Genomic DNA, 20,793 nt, shown 5'->3' with positions numbered 1-20,793 from the left:
CCCATCGCCAATGTGAGGGACTGGCCCTTCGAAGCCACAATCCTCCCAGATACCGTCGATTATGGGGTTCAAGAAGGATTTGGGAGGCAGGCAACGGATGATTGCGGCGCAAGCACGAGGGCGCGGGAACGGCAGAGAGCAGAGGAGCGTTGAGAGTCGAAGCAAGGAAAACATCTCTGCTGCAAGTAAGACTACTCCTGCTGGAAACAATATGAATTTGAAGATTGATTAATATTAATTGAGAATTGATGAAGGCGAGAATGTTGGATCTTTCTGCTGCGCCCCAAAATGTTGGAGAGCAGACCATGTGACTTGTCCTGCATGACAACAAAGGTGCTAGAATCAGGCTCTATCATGTTTCTCGGGTATTCTAATTGCCAGACTAATGGCGCATCTCCAACATTGTCCGTCCTTTCAACTCTTGATTCCCCATTTCACTCTTCCACCAAATTGTTTTGATCGCTGTATTGCTCGTTAGTAAAGCGTAAAAGAGAACAATCAAAGACTTACGGTAATTCATTATTTGGCATGAACCAAGCCATGAAAAAACTAGGAACAGAAGCTCCGATCGCCGCATAAGTGAAGAATCGCATCACATTCGTGTAAGCATTATCGATCGCAGTTCTCTCCGACGTTCCCCATGCAGGAAGAACCCCAGTGATAGAATTGAATAGCTGGTCCACCAAAGCTCCATTCGCAGCAGTCCCACCAAGTTGGTCTCTCAATTGATCTTTGAAAGTGCCAGTATAGACTCCGCCGGCAATGCAAGCACCGATACTGGATCCCAAGAACGAGAAGCAGATAATCAAAGCTGTCATCTGCGCTAATTGACTGTGAGGAACTTGGATCTGAGCGCCGACAAAAACAGAGGTTTGGATGATACCGCTCCCAATGCCTTGGATAAGCTGCACTACTACTAGCTCTCCAATCGAGTTTTCGGCTCCTCGAAGGCGAAGCATGATTCCGTAGCCGATGATTCTGATTGTCACACCTGCCATGACCAGCCACTTGTATCTTCGGGTCTTCAGCATGATCCAACCCGCAATGATGCCAGTAAAGCACTGCATCACTCCGTTGACGTAAATGTAAAAGGTAGCGATTTTGACAGAGAAGTTGTGAGCCACCGTCGACCACGCATACAGATAGGTGTGCGTAACTGCAAAACCCATGGAGTCCGTTGCAATGAGAAGAATCGAGGTGACGATTGCAAGATTCTTGAAATAGTGGATCGGAACAAGAGGATGTTTCGCCAAGAACTTCTCATACCACGGGAGAGCGAGAAGGAACATTCCACCAATAGCCATCAAAGCATCGAGATATGGCGTTCTCCACCGCGAAGTGGTGGTTGATGCCAGCGTGAGAGGTAGCAGGAGCATTGCAAAGCCTCCACAGAAGAGAATAGAGCCACCTAGATCGATCTGCGAGCAGAACTCGTAAACAGTCATTTTCTGTTTCGTAACGATCCCTGCTTTCTTTGCCATTCGCTGATAATAGAGAAGAGTGCCGATGATCAAACTTCCTGCAATTGGCATGAGAATGGCGAACATCCCAATACCCCACCTCCATCCGATCCCATCCACTACACTTTCTGTGATGAATGCCGCGATCCATGGCATGAGAAGGAATGGAAAGAAAGAGACTCCAATGCCAAGACCTCTCCATCTTGCTGTAGTAATATCTGAGATGATGATATCATTCATGATATTAGTGCCTGACTGGCCAATATTGTAGATGATGTAACCAGCAGCATAGGAGTTAATAGATTTCGATGAGGCGCAGAGGATGTAAGAAAGGATGTAACAAGATATTGTAAGGACGTAGGTTTCGCCTCGACCAATGATATTTGAGAGCTTTGCGATAGGAGGCTTGATGACTGCGAAGACGATGACTCCTGCCGTTCCTAGGGTTCCAAGAAGAGATATTTCATTAAATGCAGATGTAGCATAATTCTGATAGATGTATACTGTCGAATTGTCTAACTCGCTGAGTCAAAGTTAGATCAAATAAATAGATGAAAGAGATAGAAGATGTACTTACTACATAATCATCATGACTGCTAGTCTATTAAATGGTTAGTTTACGCCGTTGTAATATCAATGTCGAATTCTCTTACCCCGCGATAATCATATATCTACCTCTCTTTCCCCAAACTGCTTGAACAGCCTCGACTCGAGCAACTCCGGACTCTACATTGGATTGAGGATTAAAGACGGGCTTTTGTATTGCTTCCACGTCGACATCCCCATCATTCTTGTCTTCAGTATTTTGAGCATGTCCTGTCTGGGGCATCTCGTGAACCTCCTCTGAGTCGAAGACCTCAGGAACCGGCCTCAACTGAGCGGTGACCGATTTCATGAAACCCATTTTAGCGTTCGTTGATGGGAGTTGTCGTCAGTAGGTCGTGGAAACTCGTCAATTAATGTATAAAGCTGTACCTGCTGCGAGAGTGCCCAATTGAAAGCTTGATAGCAGCTGATGTCCCCATTGGGTGAGCCTTGAGCCGGTGTTGATATGCACTTCCGGTTCCAATACACAACTGTGCACCGTGCTGTCTACGAATCATCTGCGAGCTATTGGCATACAATCCTCGAAGTGACCAACCAGAAGGGGATCATTTGTTATTCTCGCTCGACGAACGAGGCTAAGAAAGTTAGCCATGCTATCTGGCATGGAATTGGAGACTGTAGCCAGTCTGTCGGGAACACCTGGACATTGGAAACGTTACAGTGCCTACCATCTTCTCGCCTCGATAAGAATCATGTGTGAGCCAAAATCTTACGAACTTGATAGCATAGATATGAGATATTGGTTCTCGTATCAATCTGGGGAAACTACTCCTCAATGTGGCTGCGGAACCGACGGGTGAAGATCAAGAGTGGGGTAGCCGCTTGAGCGGGGTGCTGATACAGCGAATAGAACTTTGTTTGTCGACCAAAAAGGAAGGACCTCAAGACTTTCAAGGTCTCGGGGTGATAAGATAAATACAGTACTTATCGCTGATCAAGGCGATTCGAGCCAGAAGAGTTTCCCTACACGTGATGTGCTGCCTGTGATTACTTGGTTCAATTGTGAAGCTCGCCTGATACCTGCACTAAAAATCTTAAGAGGATTACTGTTGGCCACGAGCTTGAACCCCAGCGTCAGGAAGTTCATTCCGCCGTTCTCAGGATCACAAACATGTCCCAAAATCTAGACTGGCAATGTAGCTCTAAAAAAGTCAGCCGAGGACAATTTCAAACATTCAAGTGATGTTCCTGTCCAAGCTCGGAAAATATTCTCGTCCAAACTTCTGCAAGCTGAACATCCGAGGGTTGATGAGAACTCGCATAGTCATCAAGCAGTAGAGTCGACAGAAGAGTATGAAAATGATACTGATCTAAGGAGTTTCAACCCCTTCGCAAAACAAATTAACCATCTGCTGCGTCCTCTACGCTTATACATAAAAAGTAGGAATGAAAAAGGCTTTGAGTCTTTAAAGTTTTCAGACGAAGAAAGCCACGGAAACCTAGCAAGTTTTGGATACTTTGCGATGTCTTCGTACTTTCATAGGATCTGCAAATCTCCTCCCAAGCTAGAAAGAATCATTATATAGACTAAAGGCTCAAACGGCGACGTCATTTGACTTCCTCGTCATCACCATGATCTTCGCCTGCCCAGCCCTCGAACGTGTCGTGTCGCACGGACTCCCGAAACAAACGAACCGGCTCCGTCGTTTCTAACCTGTGAGCTGTACGGAAGAGCCTCCGGTATTCGATTTTCGCAAGGGCTGCGGAGATTTCTGAAACGAGATCTACATGGACAACTTGACAGCTGCGGGGGAAAAATTCAGCAAACGGATGAACCGTGGGCACGGGAGTATCTAAATGAGCATTGGCTACAGCATGAAGCAATAAGTCTCTCCACCATCCATCTTCCCCCACCATAGGTTCTGTAGACCTTTCCAACTGACCTAATATATCGCTGGACAGAAATTGCGTTTCCTATAAATTTCCAAATTTTAAATCAAACCTCAGTCGCAAGAGCTGACTTGCCAAGAACAGAGAAATGCCTCTATCCCGGCAATAACCTTCAAAATACTCGGACAATTCTTCAAATTACAGTTTAACTCAAATACTGGACAACGACCTCTCTTCTCCGGATCCACGAAAGGAAATATCGCATCACGTGAGGATCGGCTCAGCCCCAATTTGGCGAACACCTTGCCGCTTTGGGAAATCAATGCGATGCGAAGCACAGGGCTGAGTGCTTGGACTGACAAATATCGATCGAGTGAGATCAGTTTGTTACCTAGATAGGTGACGACACCGGGCTATGTCATCTGCTCAAGGTCTAGATATAAGGTGAGAGTATCGTGCCGACGGACGAATTGGTCTTGTCAACAAGTAACCTTATTGACACTCCTTCCGAATACTCGTTCATTATTCTTGAACGGCCACCATCGTCAAAATGGTTCTCATCCTTGCAGCCACGATCGGGAAAATGATCTACGATGAAGTGAAGGACCACAAGGGAAAGAAGAACGGCACGCACAAACGATCGAAATCAGATCCATCACAGAGCAGACGACTCTCAATGGACAAACCTCTTCCTTCCACCCCATTACAAACGAGTAATATCGAGCCCTCAACAGCATTGCAAACCAACAATACCGATCCCTCGCCCACGAGCCTTTACGAAGTGAGCCCGGTAGAAGGAGTGTACGAGATGGACGTTGCACCTCCACCATACCAGGCCACAAGTCCAGTAATACCTGAGCGGAGTCCTTTGAGAGTCAAGGTGGGCAACGATGTGGTCCCATGGTCGCCAGATGATATTGTGAGGCCGTCAATTGAAGAAGTAAGAGCATCGGACGTGCGACGGAAACCATCACCACAAGTGTTTGAGTTGGAATAAATGGAATATAACCTCGTTGAGCTAGACTCGATCGGTCAGGAGTGGGCGGTATGATGCGTGGAGTTTGTAACCCGGGACATGCGGCGATTTGCAGGGCGCACCTTTTTCTCCGCGTTTTTCTTTAGTACATATACCATTTACTATTGCTTGCCGTAACTTTAGCGTCTATGAAATCAATGCACGATTGACATTATTCAAGTTTCCTGGGCAGGCAAAGGTGGGGTTGCTCAATTAGACTTCCAATTTGTTCATGCTTTTCGTCCGACTTCGGCCGCGAGGTAAGCGCTTCACGTGTGCTGTGACTAATTACATAGAGGATGTGACTGAAGTAATTTCATGTCCGGTTTTAAGTTTTCATATTCATCACATCTTCTCGAGCCCATCGACATGGATCTAGAAGTGAACACAGCAACGGAGCGTGGACATGAGCTAAATGACTTTCGCAATGAGCCACCCACTTCGCTCGTCGGCACGGAGCACAATGACTCGGACGCTATCAACGAGTCTTTCAAACGCCGACAACAGATATTTATTGTCATCTCAGCTACTATGCTGACGTTCACGGGATGCGGTCTCAACTTTGCTTTTGGTGTCTATCAAGAATTATACGAATCTTTGGATGGTCCATTCAAAAATGCCAGTGCGGCAGAAATCGACCTCATCGGGACACTTTCGATGTCCCTGATGACTCTTGGGGCTCCTTTCGCCAGTGCATGGACGAAGCAATACAGTCCTAGGACTGTGACAATCCTGGGAGGTGCTTTATTTTTGGTTGCCAATCTAGCCGCCTCTTTTGGAACACAGCTTTGGCATTTCATCCTCACTCAAGGCTTGCTTCTTGGTTGTGCTTCATGTCTGACTTACATACCAGCTGTCACCATTGCACCTAGTTGGTACGATGCCAGAAGGGGATTGGCAATGGGGATCATCTTGAGCGGAACAGGTCTTGGTGGTGTCGCTTGGGCACCTCTGTTGCGATACATGAACTCAGCAATTGGGTTTCGCAACACTCTCCGCATAACTGGAGTCATAGCTGTTGCAATAAACACAATCTCGGCTCTTGCATTGAAATGGGAACCAGGTGCACTTGCTCGAAATCGTCAAGAAGCCCAGGGAAGAAGGCGGGGTATGAATTTGCCTCGAGCGAACTGGAACATTGTTCGAACTCGACCATTTGTCGCCCACGCTATAGGCGCAACTCTTCAAGCGGCAGCATATACTACGCCAACATACTTCTTCTCCACCTATGCAAGGTCGCTAGGTTACAGCTCAGCAACCGGAGCGAACTTCATTGCTCTGAGCAATGCTTGCAACTCGATAGGGAAAATCGTTATTGGATCTTTGTCAGACCGTTTCGGGCATCTGAATGCCTTGGTACTCTCGACCCTTCTCAGCGGTATGGTCACAATTGGGCTTTGGCTTCCATCTAGCTCCTCACTACCAGAGAGTACGAGACGTGGCCTGTTCGTCTCTTTCGCATGCCTGTATAGCTTCACAGCCAGTCCATATGTCGCTTTATTTCCCTCAGCACTTGCAGAGCAATTCGGTATTCAAAACTTTGCCAGTATCAATGGCCTTTTGTATATGATTCGTGGCATCGGGACGCTGGTCGGAACTCCCGTTGCAGGAGCTCTCATCCACACTCGCAAAATGGAAATTATGGGGACCGTTGTAAGTTTCGAGAAAACTATTGTGCTGGTAGGTGTTCTGTTGTTGAGTGCGACGATATTCGTTCTCTGGGCTCGCATCGAGAATGCTTTGAAGAATGGCTGGAAATGGCGCAATTGAGAGACTTGTGACGGGTCGATTTGCAGGTGATCGTGTAGGCACTAGTGTAGGAGAATGGCAGAAGACTGAATTGAGATTGTGCTTCCGAAGGGTGAGAGGAAGAATGAAGTTCCAGGCCCAGGCCTGGGATATTGGCCCCTGCTGAGTCATGCACCGAAATTGTCCTTAACGTGTTGGCGGCGTCCCATCTCTCAATCCTCCTTTTCGGGATCTTTACTCCACGATCAGATCTGAAATCATACTGTGTATTGCAATATCTTTCTCTGCATACGACCCCTCGATGCGTTCGCCCGAGGGCCATGAGCCTCCATGAGATGAAGGTCATCTAAGACCGACCTCGATATTGCGACCGTGAGATTACAGGCATCCTTAACTCTCCCACATCCCTAGCACTTTCAGACGCTCCCAAGTCACTCCCGGGTCATTATGCCCTGCGTTCTTTGCTACTACTTCTTATCTTGTCTTTGTCGAAAGTATTTGGCCCTTGAGCTTTTGGAAGTGCTTCGTCAATTCTCACCAGTCGCGTGCGTTGTACGCACTGCGTACCAGTGGAGCCAGCAGCTCCTTTTCTCACACTTCCGTATGGCTTCACCTTGTCTCGAAGGAATCGTCCAGATCTCTTGTTGGCCTCTCAGGTGCTCTCTATATGCAAAAGAAGTTGATACTCATCTCAACTTGAGCTATGCTTTCCAAAGTACATCTCTTGAAGCATGAATGGTAGCACATCTTGTACAGTTCACGCAGAATTGATACTGTTGGTCTTCCACAGCGCCACAGTGTAAATATGCAAGGCTGAGATTTAGCCACGCGCACTCAAAGTAACACATGTGTGTCATGACATTCTTCCGTTCCTGACCTGTGACGAGATGGCAGGACGCATTGGCTTTGGTTGAAGTTGGATAAATGCCACAGGCTCAATTGGGAGCCGGGGAGCCGGGGAACAGGGGCATCACGTACCGCCTTCACCTCATCTGGGGCGATCATTGCGGAAGATCTGCACTAGCTTCGGACCAGATCATTGAATGAACGCTACTACTTCGAGATGAAATATATTGCTTTCGCAAGCCTTCAAAAGCTCCCTCTCAGCTGTTTTCTGTCTTTCTTCAAGATCGCATCGTTGAGAACTTTCTGTGCTCATTTGAAATATTTCAAGGACCCCAAATTTGCGATTGTTTCACCTGTTCACACGGTATAGCATATTGTCACTGTTCGCAGGCTGATATGCAAAGCGATCTTATTTCTGCTCCTAAGATTATGATCAACCTTAATTACTGTTGATTGATGCAGGGGAGATGATTTTCCTTCCGTTCATGTAGGATCACTACCGCAAAATTTCCCATTGGCTCCTTCCAGATTATCGGGTCCCTCTTGAGAATATCATTCATGCTTTCCAAACTTTCCAGCCTTCTTCAATGCTTCTAGAAAACCGTCTCCTCCTCATAGAGTGTGGTTCTCCGCTTTTTTGATAGCCTTTTCTTCCCATCTTCTTAGTCTTGCTTTCTCTCGATGATATTTGGATAACGTCGCAGTAATGGGTTGGACGTACAACGTCGTTGACCCTAATGTTGCCACGAACGCGCCCACCGTTGCTGGAGTGGGCATCACCTTCACGATTCTGTCCTTTTCAATAGTTTGTCTTCGTCTGTATGTTCGGAAATATATTGTAAAAGCTATCAATATCGGTTTGTAATCCATATTCAATCCAGTTTGGCAAATAGCTGATTCTTTGTCATGCAGATGACTGGCTTATCGTTGTGACTTGGGTAAGCCAACAACAAACACGTTAGGTGTGGCTTCCTAACATACAACAGTTTTTCTCGTTCATCTTTGTTTGCATAACACTCGCTCGTGGGTTTAGCTTTACTAGGGCTTCACTTCATTGGACTAACATTGGACAGAAACACGATGGGGTCTTGGGCTGCGAAATGTGGAAGACATGCCACCTCAAGATGTTTATGAATTTGGTTATGTAAGACAAACTTTGCAAACATACATTGAGATCATCTTCGCTGACTATTACAAAGCTTCAGTATATCGGCGCACCTTTGTAAGTGGCCTAGAGGGCTTCGACGATCAGCCTTGCTGACCCATAAATAGCTACATATGCGCCATTTTGGGGTTCAAGCTCAGTATAATATTCGCTTTTCTTCGAATTGCTGTCGATCGTACATATCGCATTGGGATTATATGTATCTCGATCACTTGTTCGGCATTCTACTTTTGTTTCTTTGTGGCACAGCTCAATTTCTGCTTTCCAGTAAGTCTTCCACTTGTTGCTAGATGACTTTCGCTCACCAGATCAGGTCTCAAAATCTTGGGATCCGACAATTACAACAGGATCTTGTTTTTCAGCTGTGCTATTCTATACGGCAATGGGGTCTCTTACATTCATTTTCGACATCCTGACGTATGCCCCTCTGTTTCACTATCTTCACAAGAATTTCTCCTTCGCCACCTCTTCTCGTGTAACCTCGCCTCGCTTTTCAACCGAGCTGACGTCCAACAGTATGCTCACACCCATCCCCATCTTACTGCATTCTTGCTTCTCGCCGTGTAAAAACTTCATGATCGCCTTCCTCTACCTCCTCGGAATCTTCCTCTCCCTGATTCAAATCCTCCGCATCACCTCCCTACGATCTGCTCGCTCTTACCTCGACACCTCGACTGTTCTTACCTGGTCCCTCGTCGAAGTCAACCTCGGCATAATACTCTCGAGTCTGATCCCACTCGCTCCTCTCCCAGTTCTTCAGTCTTTCCTTGAAAAGGGCTCGCCACAATCACTAGCCCAGTCATTGGCTTCTTTCGATACGAGACGGACGATTGATAAAGTGAGAGATGGGTTCAAGAAGAGATTTGGGAGGGAAAGCGAGTTGAGGAATAGAGTGGTGTTGTTCTTGGGGTATGGGGAGCTGAGACCCGATTTGGAGAGAGAACAGAGACCTGGGAGTAGGCTGGGAGCTAGTACGGAAGAATTGAATTTTCCAATGGGGATCTTGAAGACGACTGAAGTTATCATTAGTCGGGAAGGAAGTTCCTGGGGTGAACTAAAGGAAGAGGATGTTTGAGTGTTATTTGAGAAAGTATGTAGGATATGATTATAATTGTATGATATCAAAAGTTCGACGGTCTCGATTTCGGTTTTGGGAAGGATCTCTTTGGATATTGGGAACGGTGTGGGAGTATTGGGTAGTCTTGTGCAGATTCAATTGATGGAAGTTTTTTGATTGTAGTCCCTGGTGCAAGTGTCCCTTGAATCTCAGCTAAAGGGAGCACTAGTCTTTTTTCCTTATGCTATGTTAAATCTGTTTTCGCCCAACTTTGTTGAAAGTTTGTCAAGATATTAAAGTCCGTTATAATGTATATTCAAGGCAACATCTCAATACCTTCGATCAACCTTAGCGTAACAATCAGTTTATCGTCTAGAGTGTTGAAAGGCTACAACGAGAATTTACCCGACGAAACCTGGATTTGCATAATCCTAGCAGCGCGCACAGCTTCTCTTTCCAATTTCGGTTGGTTGTAGTTTATGTCTCCACACTTGTGTCGATACTTGAGTATCTCCATGTTTCTGAGTAAGGCTGCGATGTACCTCCGTACCCCAAAGTTAATGGGCCATCTCTCACGGGTCAGCGATTACAAATGACCAAAAATCAATAGATGGTTGAAAGCAAGATATGCTCTGATTGGCTGTCGATGCGAGCAGTACAGTTTGATACGGTGAGTTCTTTCTGACTTGAATGATGCATCTGTGCTTTCTCGGCAGGCAAGAGAGGCACTCACAGAAGAGGCTGAGAAAATTATAAAGTGCTGCCCAAGGAGGCTGGCAATGCAATGGCAACGAGAAACAAATGATCGAAAATGACAACTACTGACTCTCAGACGTTCAAAATATACAACATCGGCCAACTTTATGTGTTTAAATCAGCCAATAGAAAGTATGAACTGTCACGTCCGGCAAATTTTGAATTCCTCGACAGGGGAAGGGACATTTTCTCGAGCACAAATGGCGCAGAAGAGGTAAACTGTCAAATGGTCCCTACATTCAAATCTCAATTATCCCCTGAACGCCATGGTTCTTCTTTCCCCTTTTCCTCGTCGCTAATGCTTCCAGCTTCGATAGTTATGGTCCTCTCATGTAAGATGATGTGTTTTGTACTGGAATTATCGTCACCAAGACGTTTCCACTTGCCGGCAGAGACAGTGGTCTTTCCTGTCGGAGACAAGCTATCCAACGGCGTAGACAAATGACTGCTGACATTGTTTCGACTTCCAGGGGTATACTGCTTGCTCCTGGGATTTGATCCGTTGCGACTGCCATCGAAAAATCCGGAAAACAGTTTGCGGAGTGCTGGAAGGCATGCGGCAACGAGACCGATGCCGCTCTCAAGCTGACACCAGAGAGTGATATAGCCGTTCCAGTCTAACATTCGTTAGTAAGGTTAGAGGTTTCAAGAAAGTTTAGAGAAAGCAGCCACTTACAAAGTCGGTTTGCCGTGACTAAGTAATACTGTAAGTAGGGCGCGCGGACAATGGTCGCTGTACTGGCGATAGCAGCGAGTCCTAAAATAACCATAACGGTTGTCTTGTTGCGTCGAGACATCTGCAACTTGCGTACTATCAGGAATGGAATGACAGCGCATGCCCAATCGGTGAAGATGCCCACAGCTGTCCAAGCATAGCCAATTTTTACCACTACCATAAAGTCACCACATTTACCAAGCAATGGATTCCAGTAAGCTTTGACTGGCTTGCAGTAGAGTAGTGATGCCAGGATGCCAATGATAGCCATGACTGTTGCAACGAATTGCATTGCGTAGAGTGACCAGCGATATTTCTTTTCTCTCGTTATGCGCAATAGTGTGAACACGACTGAAGCCTTAATGAGCGGCATCGAAACACCATAGATGACATTTGAATATAGCAGATACTCGGCGCATCGTACCTCGAGGAAAGTGTTCAAGCCGGTGTCTCGAGTCCCGAGCCCATAGTAAGCGGCCTTGATGGCAAAGACGCTAGAGCTAAGGAACGCAACCTATACAATAAAACACCAATCAGCACAGTGATCAGAAGATATGAGGAACCATCAGATTCGTTCAGAATAGTCAACGCTCTCTCCAACCAGAATGGTAATAGTGTTCTTCATGGCTTCTTTCGTACCGTAAAGAAATCAGACTTACATAGCCCAGCACTGCAAACGTATCTTCCCAGCCCCAAACTCTCGCTCTTCTCAACATCCAAGCCCTCACATATATTCTCAAGCCAACAACTATCGTGGCGATGATAGCAGTGATCCAGATAACGACTGTCAGCCTGAGAGCAAGACCTTCTGGTTTGATAGGTGGCTGAGCGTACGCGGCAGCAGAAAGCACGGCCCCCATCTCCGCCTGGGAGGGTTGAGAGGAATTTGTGCTCATATCAGCGAATGTATGGAAAGAGAGTGGTGTGTAAGTGAATGTGTCTTTGTCGTTTGAAGAAGCTCGAGAGGTTGCCAACGATTTCGTTACAGCACCTTCAACCATTTGACCAAAGTTGAATTGGAGCTAAAGTCACATTCGGAACCTAGTCATTCCGCTGGCTGGAGTTGCGTGGAGGAGATTGCGACCGACAGCAACATGTTTGAAGTTTAGCATAGTGAACATGGGATATTTTTCATTCCCCCTTTTCGTGTCGAGTGGAAGAGTAAATGTGAAGATCTACAATGGTCTGGGTACAATAAGGAAGGACGCGAAACAGCACATTTCGGGTTGCGTGGGTACAACAAATGCAGGTCGACATGACGGGTTATACAAGCGAATACACCCTGTAAACTTAAGGTGCCCATGCTCTGAAGATCTATGCTACTCGACACTCAGCCACATTTTTGGGGGTTCTCTTGAGCCGGGGAACTCCAGCGTCACATCGCCAAATTTAAGATCATTACAGGGACCTGCATAAAGCAAACCAGTCAACGCCGCTTTCGGAATGAGAGCGAGACTTTTTCAGTGCTCCTACCTCCTGCATCCTCCAAACTTTCAAGGGTGGTAGGGTTCCATTATTGGTCAAAGAGATCCACCAAGCAAGAAGAATGGTACTCTCATGTTCTTGGAGTGAAAATTCGGAATGCAACGTCACGAGGGCCCTGGGCATAAATGAGCCAACCAGAAAGCTTCAGATCATCCTAGAAGTTTTCGCGGTGGAACATCGTCTCGGAATCATACCTCCGTACTCTCCCCCCCCCTAATTACTTGTAATAGTGGGCCCCCTGGTCGTAGGGCTATTTTCTATGGGAGACCAGGGGGTCCACTATTACAAGTAATTAGGGGGGGAGAGTAACAAACAGTAAGACATTTTGAGTTGGACTGTTGATACCCTCTCCAACATGCTTGACTTACACTCGTTTCCAATTTCTAGATCAGCAGGGTCTAGAATGCGGCCAAATTCAAGAGGTTGGAAAGGGCCTAAAAGTAGTAATGGAGATCTTGCGTGTCTTCTCTTTTTGGAGAAGATAAGAGTGGAATGTTCTAATCAGGGATAACAGCGTAGCACTGGAAGACTGGGCGAACACATTGAAGAGCCTCCAGAATGTTGCTTATAATTTACCGAGTGAATAGGGCCTCTGAGAGTACACCATGCACGGAAGGCGGGGCTCTAACGATCAACGCCTTTTCGTTTTGTCCGTTCTTCTTCACATGTCTTCGCTTCAAACGATCTTCCCCAAGCCTTCAACCAAACAACTCTCCATGCACTCCAATCTGTAGACAGAAAGCATAGTCTCAGATACTCAACATGTTCAAGACGGCGGCACCGGCAAGAGTGCCGACTGACACTGTTATCCCTCTCCACTTCTTTGACGACACCCCCCTTTGGAGAGCTTTCATCCTCTATTCTATGTTCGTATTCGATGATGTTTTGGACTCTCAAAAGCTTCGGCACAGTCTTGAAGCATTGGCATTGAAAGATGGATGGCGCAAACTTGGCGCTCGCCTGCGAAGTAATGTATGGTGATTTCACGAAGGAACAAAAACCCTCTCACATGAGACATTGCTGATTTTGAAGGTGAGCAGGCTAAAGGACAGCTCGAATACCATGTTCCGGTCAAATTCTCTGCTGAACGCCAAGTATTGGCATATTCTCATGCTACACACAACATAAATGCCGCAGACCACCCTATTGCTGCACATTTACCGAAGCCTTCACCACGGCCAGCCACAGTCTGCGATCCCGATGAGTTTCGCAGCTTGTTCCAGCGCGACGGTGCTCCATCAAAGCTCGATGATTATCTCAAAGGTGATATCCCTCAGCTAGGCCTTCACATTGTATCTTTCAAGGATAAAACTCTGGTCTGCCTGTATTGGCCGCATACTCTGATGGACGCAATGGGAAAGAGCACTCTTCTCGAGGCTTGGTCTTTAATGCTTCAGGGACGAGCAGATGAGATTGTCACCCCTCAAGGCACTGATATCGACCCTCTAGCAGATCTAGGCAAGAATCCTACAGAGTCACACAAGCTGGTAAACCAGCGCTTATCGATGTTTGGTTTGGCACAATATGGTGTTTCCAATATCTTAGACTTCTTCCATAAGCAGGAGAACCGCATGGTCTGCGTCCCTGGATCTTTCATGGCGAAAATCCGTAAAGAAGCCATGGCTGAGCTCGAGATGGCTGCGAACTCTGACCAGGGCACATTCTTGAGCGAAGGGGACGTCCTTTGCGCTTGGTGGACTCGACTCGCAATTTCTCAACTACCACGAACTTCCAAAAGAACAGTCGTCCTCAACAATGCCTACTCTCTGCGTAAACCACTTTCAAAAGACTTGCTACCCAGCAACGGTGGCCCTTACATTTCGAATGCCATTGGATTCCTGAACGTTTTGCTGCCGGTAAATGAGATCTTCAGCAAGCCTCTCAGTTATGTTGCGCTTGCTATTCGGAATGCTATCAATCAGCTTGGTACACGGGCACAGGTCGAAGCATTTGCCTCTATGTGGCGCGAGTCAAGTAGTACGAAACTGCCGCCCTTCTTCGGTAATAGTGGAATGCACATGATCACTTTCTCGAATTGGAGCAAGGCGAGACTATTTGAGACGGATTTTTCTGCCGCTGTAATCACGCCTGGAAATGGATCTGGGAGGAAACCTGGAAGGCCATCGTATATACAGAACAATCAGTTTGGACTTGTGCTTCCGAACGGATTCCCCATCATCGGTAAAGATGCTGAAGGCAATTATTGGTTATCTGGATACATGAATAAAGGCCAATGGGCGAAAATTGAAGAGCAACTGGCTCAAGAGCGTTTGGTTTGATATTGTGGGACACTGGAAATGTCGACCAACGGAAGAGTGGAATAGCATGGGAATAGACTTTGGAACTAGATTAATTTGATGAGTGTGGATCTTTCCCATGTAGCTTCTTTGCATATTAGCAATTTCACGGCAGATGTCTTGAAACCTTGTTCTGACAAAAGAACTTTCAACATTCTGCTTTCAAAGACGCGGTTTAGAACCACATCTCGTCAGAAAACTTAATCCTTTAGGGGAACCAGTTAAGCCAAGACGACCAGAGCGGGGGAATCTTGTTTGGAATAGTCACAGCCAATTCTTATCTCTTCTTGCCTGGTTACTCCTTGGCCTGCCAATTCCCAGGTGTGGAAGTATTTTGCGGCGAATGTCTCAGTCCTCAAGGGTTGCTTCCTACTTGATGCTCATTTTGTCACCCGTTTCCGGAAGTTGGGCCTAACAATGTCTACATCACTTGGAAGTGGTGTTCTCGTACCTGAAGCTGCGAATCCTACCCGGATGTTAGGGCAAGATCTGCCTCGCAACCGGTGAGTTACGGGAATCAGGGACGTCAACCGAGTATCAACTTGCATCCTGCGGCTGGGGACCCCTACAAGCTGTTTTCTCTTGACCCTGACTGGGTTTCAATGGAACGGTTGGATCAATTGCATGCCCCTGCTGGAAAGTCCTTCCGAGCGAGTTCGCTCTGTACTGCTCGCCCAACGATGCACTTGTGACCATTGTTCTGGATGTGGAAATTACCAAGAGCAAGTGTCGGATATCGTCACTTACATTTCTAGTAATCCTGGAAAGATTGAACGGTCCCAAGGAGGATTTGTGCCGCACAGACTCGACGATCCCCAAACCAAGGATTCGGTACCATAGATACTGGGATGTTTGAGAACTGGTGACTGGCGATCAGAGTCACATTAACTCTCAATGGCATCATGAGGTCACCGTTCAATATATGTGAACCAACTGCCAAGCAGCTGATCGAATTCTTCAATATAAAAGGTACTTCCTGCATCGTCTCTGTCTGAACTCATACTTGTTCAAGACTATTAAACCTCTCTAACCGACTCCATAATGGCTTCCAGAATTTTCTTTCCAGACTTGGAGGCGAATTGGATGTGGCCTCGCCGTGTGAACCCCCACACGCCAGAAATCAAGCAGGAATGCCTGGAATGGGTTGGTCGATTTGGCGCTTTCACGCCAGCCGCGCAAAAGGCTTTCGATAAGTGTGATTTCAGTGAGTCTAGAAGCTACACTGGAGATTCTTTTCTCCTTTGGCGTCAAAGGAATCGATGCTGATTGGTGAAACAGATCTGTTGACAGGCTTGTCGTATCCGTGGGTGACAAAGGGTGAGTGATACTCTCTCCACCTCGTTGGTTGCGTGGGAGGAATCTCCCCAACGCGGCGTGATGGCTTCCCAAGATACCCAGAGACCAAAGTGTCGTCATTGGGTATTGTGGACTACATGCTCATTATTGAGAATGTTCTAAGCTAACCTTCTTGTAATGAGCTAGATCAATTAAGGAGTGCATGCGACTTGATGAACTTGTTCTTCATATTCGACGAGCACTCTGATAAATGCAACGGAGATGAAGTTTGGAACCAGGTAGACATCATTATGGATGCTTTTCACTTTCCAGAGAAACCTCGTCCGGAAGGTGAATGGATTGGTGGCGAAGTTGCACGACAGTGAGTTGACCCCTCTTTCTAGCTGAAATCAAGGACCTCCTAACCAGAACAATAGATTTTGGTCTCGCATCATCGGAATTTCCACTCCAACCTTCCAGAAAAGGTTCCTCGATACATGGGAGGAGTATCTGCAGGGAACCGCACAACAGGCAGAAGACCGCTGCAGGTCGAAGAAGGTAATCTGCGACATTGCCACTTACCTCACAGTCAGGAGACGTACCATTGGCGCAAGACCGTCTTTCAATATCATCGAGATAGACATGGATCTGCCAGATGAGGTCGTTGGCCATCCTACAATCAGAGAGCTGGAGCTGCTTGCTACTGATCTCACTATTATTGCCAATGTAAGTGGTTTTTGAAACCAACATTTTATTCCTATGCTTCAGATGACTTTACTAATGCTCACCTCCCTAGGACATCCTGTCGTACAATAAAGAGCAAGCTTCCGGTGACGATGAACATAACCTCATCACTATTGTTATGAAGGAACAGAATACCGATGTTCAAGGAGCAATCGACTGGACTGCGAAGCTACATGCTGAGATGATTCATCGTTTCAACAAGCTCTATCTCTTCGAGATTCCCAAATGGGGCGGTCCACTCGATTTGGATGTTCAGTCGTATGTGAATGGGATGGCTCAGTGGGTGGGCGCTTATGTCCAATGGAGTTATGAGAGTGAGAGGTACTTTGGGAAGCGGGGCCTTGAAGTTAAGAAGACGAGAATGCTGTCTTTGTTGCCAAAGAATTCGAAGGTGAATGGGCAAGGGGAGATTGGGCCTGTGGTACTTGATGATCTTTCACTGTAGCATCTATCAGGTATTTGAGGAGAATTGCAGACAGCTGTGGTCAGAGTTCTTGGTGATGAGCCATAGCTACTGGACTTAGAATAAGGAGTCAGTCCTGTTTTTGATAGATTTTAGAGCAATGTTACGCAAGTAAAGGTTCCTGCAAAGAGGATGCTGCTGGTCAGACGTCACATAACTATGGATAAACTTGAATAACAAATATAATAGACATTAATTATTTTCAGCTCAAAGTGCAACCGTGGCATTCATTACCACAACGCTCTCCAGAATCCTCAATATGCTCCGCTCAGGAAACTTGTCTTTTCCAGTCATCTCATTAGTATTCATCACCACCCTTCAAACACCAGGAAGCGAGAACCCAGATAAATTCGGCCAATTTCCAAGACTAGCAGGATCACCACCAATCCTCACATACTGCCCAACCGAAGGTGTAGGGCCATTAAGAACAAACATCATATACCACCCTGGCGGACAAACATGCGCATTCGGCGGAGCCGTAACAGTGCAACTCGTCCCCGTACACGTGACAGCTGGAAACAGCGTTCTCTGCCCCATGCTATTTCCATGCGTCGAACTCACGCTGCCTAGCAGACTTACTTTTATTCCGGAGACGGAACTAGTGAAGGTCACGGCGGAGCCGTATTTCCAGTCCTTGTTGGTTATTGTGAAGGTTGGGCGAGCGAGGCCGGAGAGGAGGTAAGGTGGTGTGAAAACTTCTACCCGATACTCTTCTGGGAAGGAACCGGCCGGGTTGGTGTAATCACCTGTAGGGTCGGAGCCAGAAATCATCACGCGGCCGTCAAGGAGAACGATCGCTTCGCTGTGGTAGAGGCGAGCTACGGTTGTATTGGCCATTACGGACATGCGTTGGTTGACGGGCTTCGTGGGGTCATAGATTATGGCATTGTAATTGGGAGAGCCTCCTAGACCGAATCCTGCTACGCCATCTGGAAAGAATCAGCATATTTGTTGAGAGACTTGGGAGTGGGGTTGGCCTCACGTTGACCACCATTTGCAATGAGATAAGTGCCGTCTGGGAGACCAGCCATACAAGGCATAACTCTTCGTGAGGGCTATACACATGTTATTGTCATATCCTTCAAGAATCAATAGATTAGAACTCACCATTCTCTCAATAGTCCAAGCAGGATTCGCAGCCTCCGGCGTTGTCGACACACAATTATCAATCGAATACCCGCCATTCTGAGTCGAGCCCCCACAAGCCATGATACTCAACGGATCGGTGAAAGGCGCATATTGCGGTAACGCAATCATAGAACCTTGCAACTGGTATGTCCTTCCTCCAGTAGGATCATTGACAGCTCCGGGCATATTCGGCAGAGTCTTAATCGTAGCAAAGGTCTTCTCATCCAGAATTCTAGCTTCGTTGTAGTACAGGATGAAGATCCCAGTGGGCACAACCATGATAAAGGGGTATAGATTGAAAGGAGCAGTGCGTTGGAGGAAATCGAGGTTCACGGTACCACCACCTGTTCTGGGGAGGATTTCAAGATTAGGTTGCTCTGCTGCATTCTGTCCGACTTCACCACCGACGACCAGAATAGAACCGTTGGCCATGATCATAGCCGAGGGGTACCATCTTGGGACCAAGAGCTGCAAGTTGTTGGGGTCTTCGGTCCATTGGTTTTGTCCTTTCACACCAGCTGAGCCATCTGGCCAGTACAGTCTGATTCCGTAGTTGCTCTCTCCAGACCACCCACCGACAGTGATTTGTCGACCGGCCTTATCAGGAAGTGTAAGTCCAGCGGCACAGAAAACATCGGTTTTCAATCCTGCCATGGTTCTCCAAGCATTATTGAAGTTAGAGATCTGAGTCAAATCGAGCTCATAAGCGCCAGTCCCATTGGGTTCTCCTGTGCCTGACTTCTCGACGAAGGTCACCTTGCCGGTGATGGCTTGAGAAGTAATGAGGGGCACGACAACGCCACCGATGAGGAGGGAATATGTTCCCGCGGAATTGCCAGTGGGGAAACTCCATTTCACCGGAGATGTCGTGTAGGTGTACCACGTGAGACGATTGCCTGAACCGCAATAGTAGTTACTGTTGCCCGTACAGGCGGCGTTACATTGCGAGTCATCGTATGAAGCTGGCTTTGCGCTGTAAGTATACTGTTGCGGCTTGCTGGGGTCTGTCGAAGTGCCAGGAGCAGACGCTACATTGATGTTTTGGACATCTCCACAGACTAGGCGATGTCAGTGTCAAATCGGGCTCAAGTCATGTGAGATACTAACAGCATTGAGAAGCATATTCTAGTCCTGCAGCATTAAAACCAAACTGTTGACAGCGTTGAATGCAAGACACTGCTTCATTGGTCTGCGTATCCCAAACTTTGTAGGGGAAGACAGGAATTTGCACATTCGCGTCCTCCTTCGAAACAATGTTGTCCCTGGTACAACATGATTAGTTCCATGTAGGAAACAAAAGTCACGAGGGACACTCACTGCAAGCAACCAGAATATACCCAACCAGCCGGTAAGCCCGTTTTCTGAGGACCAGGCCCCGCTGGTTGGGCAGTGGTAGTTGTTGTTGCAACTTTGGTCGAGGTCGTTGACCCAGGCTTACTCGTTGTTGTACCTGGCTTGCTCGTTGTACCTGAAGCAGCGCCCAATTTGTAAACGGACAGCCGATTCCCGGCACCGCATCTCTCGGCCGAATTACCTGCGCAAGCGAAACTGCAATCCGACGAGGGAGCAGCTGTTGAGCCGGCGGCAAAGCTATTTCCACAATAGCCTGTTGGTTTTTATTAGCATGAATTTGAAGAGACGGACAGAGTTTTCGAACATTCTCGTCCGTACTCTACGCCGAAGTAGGTATAGCCAGCACAGTCGGAGGCACACGATTCTACTGTCATTGTATCATATGCCGTGGATTTCGAGCCAAGAGCTCTGGCATTGGTAGCTTCTGTTTGACAGCCATAGAATGTCCAGGACCCTGTTGAGACCGGGGTTTGTCTGCGTTCAATGATCCCGGCGTATGACGTTGTGAACTGTCAAATTGTGAGTGAAAAGATAAAATAAAACCTCTCAAATATGAGCACTCACCCATGATGCAACCGCCAATGCTTTGAGCGCAGCCTCGAGCTTTAGACCCATGGCTATAATCTTGCAAACGAGAGTTAAAGGTTATGAGAGGGCAAAATAAAATCAGGAGTATTTGAAACGACAGAGGAATGGATAACGACTGTTTGTTCTTGAAGAATATTATGAGTTTGAGAAAAAGAAGGGAGGGATCAAAAAGTATCGCCCAGGAACAGCTTATTCAGGGTCCTCAATGTCATCCCATCTCACTCGAGGGTCGGCTACCGTCAGGGAGGGTCAATATGCATG

The 20,793-nt window shown here is 47.0% G+C and overlaps 8 protein-coding genes across 8 annotated transcripts; 5 read left to right on the top strand and 3 right to left on the bottom strand.

Annotated features, from left to right (window-relative positions):
- Positions 1-226: 226 nt before the first annotated feature.
- LY89DRAFT_653120 (MFS general substrate transporter) lies at positions 227-2,815 on the bottom strand. The gene is made up of 5 exons (XM_018212233.1): positions 2,674-2,815; positions 2,114-2,642; positions 2,038-2,061; positions 511-1,983; positions 227-462 (listed from the first exon to the last, which is right to left on the bottom strand). Exons 2-5 carry the CDS (start codon positions 2,362-2,364, stop codon positions 435-437), a joined length of 1,776 nt encoding a protein of 591 aa, XP_018066980.1. The 5' UTR covers positions 2,365-2,642; positions 2,674-2,815; the 3' UTR covers positions 227-434.
- Positions 2,816-4,446: 1,631 nt separating this feature from the next.
- LY89DRAFT_738397 (uncharacterized protein) lies at positions 4,447-4,893 on the top strand (the record flags this gene model as incomplete). The annotated part of the gene is made up of 1 exon (XM_018220367.1): positions 4,447-4,893. The coding sequence occupies one exon, from the start codon at positions 4,447-4,449 to the stop codon at positions 4,891-4,893; it is 447 nt and encodes a 148-aa protein (XP_018066979.1).
- Positions 4,894-5,442: 549 nt separating this feature from the next.
- Positions 5,443-6,681, top strand: LY89DRAFT_592745 (putative MFS monocarboxylate transporter; the record flags this gene model as incomplete). The annotated part of the gene is made up of 1 exon (XM_018209715.1): positions 5,443-6,681. The coding sequence occupies one exon, from the start codon at positions 5,443-5,445 to the stop codon at positions 6,679-6,681; it is 1,239 nt and encodes a 412-aa protein (XP_018066978.1).
- A 1,331-nt stretch (positions 6,682-8,012) lies between these two features.
- Positions 8,013-9,878, top strand: LY89DRAFT_623821 (uncharacterized protein). The gene is made up of 8 exons (XM_018211034.1): positions 8,013-8,363; positions 8,419-8,444; positions 8,493-8,529; positions 8,580-8,650; positions 8,706-8,728; positions 8,779-8,938; positions 8,985-9,088; positions 9,188-9,878. The coding sequence occupies exons 1-8, from the start codon at positions 8,213-8,215 to the stop codon at positions 9,744-9,746; spliced, it is 1,131 nt and encodes a 376-aa protein (XP_018066977.1). The 5' UTR covers positions 8,013-8,212; the 3' UTR covers positions 9,747-9,878.
- An 852-nt stretch (positions 9,879-10,730) lies between these two features.
- Positions 10,731-12,059, bottom strand: LY89DRAFT_653114 (GPCR, PTH11-type; the record flags this gene model as incomplete). The annotated part of the gene is made up of 3 exons (XM_018212232.1): positions 10,731-11,101; positions 11,161-11,713; positions 11,859-12,059. 3 exons carry the CDS (start codon positions 12,057-12,059, stop codon positions 10,731-10,733), a joined length of 1,125 nt encoding a protein of 374 aa, XP_018066976.1.
- A 1,387-nt stretch (positions 12,060-13,446) lies between these two features.
- On the top strand, positions 13,447-14,998 carry LY89DRAFT_757174 (uncharacterized protein; the record flags this gene model as incomplete). Its single annotated transcript, XM_018221408.1, has 2 exons — positions 13,447-13,656; positions 13,725-14,998. 2 exons carry the CDS (start codon positions 13,447-13,449, stop codon positions 14,961-14,963), a joined length of 1,449 nt encoding a protein of 482 aa, XP_018066975.1. The 3' UTR covers positions 14,964-14,998.
- A 1,024-nt stretch (positions 14,999-16,022) lies between these two features.
- LY89DRAFT_757172 (terpenoid synthase) lies at positions 16,023-17,445 on the top strand (the record flags this gene model as incomplete). The annotated part of the gene is made up of 4 exons (XM_018221407.1): positions 16,023-16,185; positions 16,464-16,638; positions 16,694-16,982; positions 17,053-17,445. The coding sequence occupies 4 exons, from the start codon at positions 16,023-16,025 to the stop codon at positions 17,443-17,445; spliced, it is 1,020 nt and encodes a 339-aa protein (XP_018066974.1).
- A 187-nt stretch (positions 17,446-17,632) lies between these two features.
- Positions 17,633-20,747, bottom strand: LY89DRAFT_688262 (DUF1929-domain-containing protein). Its single transcript, XM_018215671.1, has 7 exons — positions 20,509-20,747; positions 20,249-20,453; positions 19,909-20,197; positions 19,699-19,853; positions 18,571-19,649; positions 18,446-18,518; positions 17,633-18,392 (listed from the first exon to the last, which is right to left on the bottom strand). Exons 1-7 carry the CDS (start codon positions 20,557-20,559, stop codon positions 17,782-17,784), a joined length of 2,463 nt encoding a protein of 820 aa, XP_018066973.1. The 5' UTR covers positions 20,560-20,747; the 3' UTR covers positions 17,633-17,781.
- Positions 20,748-20,793: the final 46 nt, after the last annotated feature.

The sequence above is a fragment of the Mollisia scopiformis genome (assembly GCF_001500285.1).
Source record: "Mollisia scopiformis unplaced genomic scaffold LY89scaffold_21, whole genome shotgun sequence".
NCBI classification, from domain to species: domain Eukaryota; kingdom Fungi; phylum Ascomycota; class Leotiomycetes; order Helotiales; family Mollisiaceae; genus Mollisia; species Mollisia scopiformis.
This window is presented reverse-complemented; position numbering and strand designations above follow the sequence as displayed.

What these genes read in the sequence shown, in the direction of transcription:
- LY89DRAFT_653120 (XM_018212233.1), bottom strand. Translation starts at nt 2,364, where the DNA reads ATGGGTTTCATGAAATCGGTCACCGCTCAGTTGAGGCCGGTTCCTGAG. An exon ending in AGATATATGATTATCGCGGG is followed by an intron (nt 2,062 to 2,113) that starts GTAAGAGAATTC and finishes ACCATTTAATAG; the next exon opens with ACTAGCAGTCATGATGATTA. An exon ending in GCAGTCATGATGATTATGTA is followed by an intron (nt 1,984 to 2,037) that starts GTAAGTACATCT and finishes ACTTTGACTCAG; the next exon opens with CGAGTTAGACAATTCGACAG.
- LY89DRAFT_688262 (XM_018215671.1), bottom strand. Translation starts at nt 20,559, where the DNA reads ATGGGTCTAAAGCTCGAGGCTGCGCTCAAAGCATTGGCGGTTGCATCA. An exon ending in CATTGGCGGTTGCATCATGG is followed by an intron (nt 20,454 to 20,508) that starts GTGAGTGCTCAT and finishes ACAATTTGACAG; the next exon opens with TTCACAACGTCATACGCCGG. An exon ending in CTTGGACTATTGAGAGAATG is followed by an intron (nt 18,519 to 18,570) that starts GTGAGTTCTAAT and finishes ACATGTGTATAG; the next exon opens with CCCTCACGAAGAGTTATGCC.
- LY89DRAFT_623821 (XM_018211034.1), top strand. Translation starts at nt 8,213, where the DNA reads ATGGGTTGGACGTACAACGTCGTTGACCCTAATGTTGCCACGAACGCG. An exon ending in GGCTTATCGTTGTGACTTGG is followed by an intron (nt 8,445 to 8,492) that starts GTAAGCCAACAA and finishes AACATACAACAG; the next exon opens with TTTTTCTCGTTCATCTTTGT. An exon ending in CAGTATATCGGCGCACCTTT is followed by an intron (nt 8,729 to 8,778) that starts GTAAGTGGCCTA and finishes ACCCATAAATAG; the next exon opens with CTACATATGCGCCATTTTGG.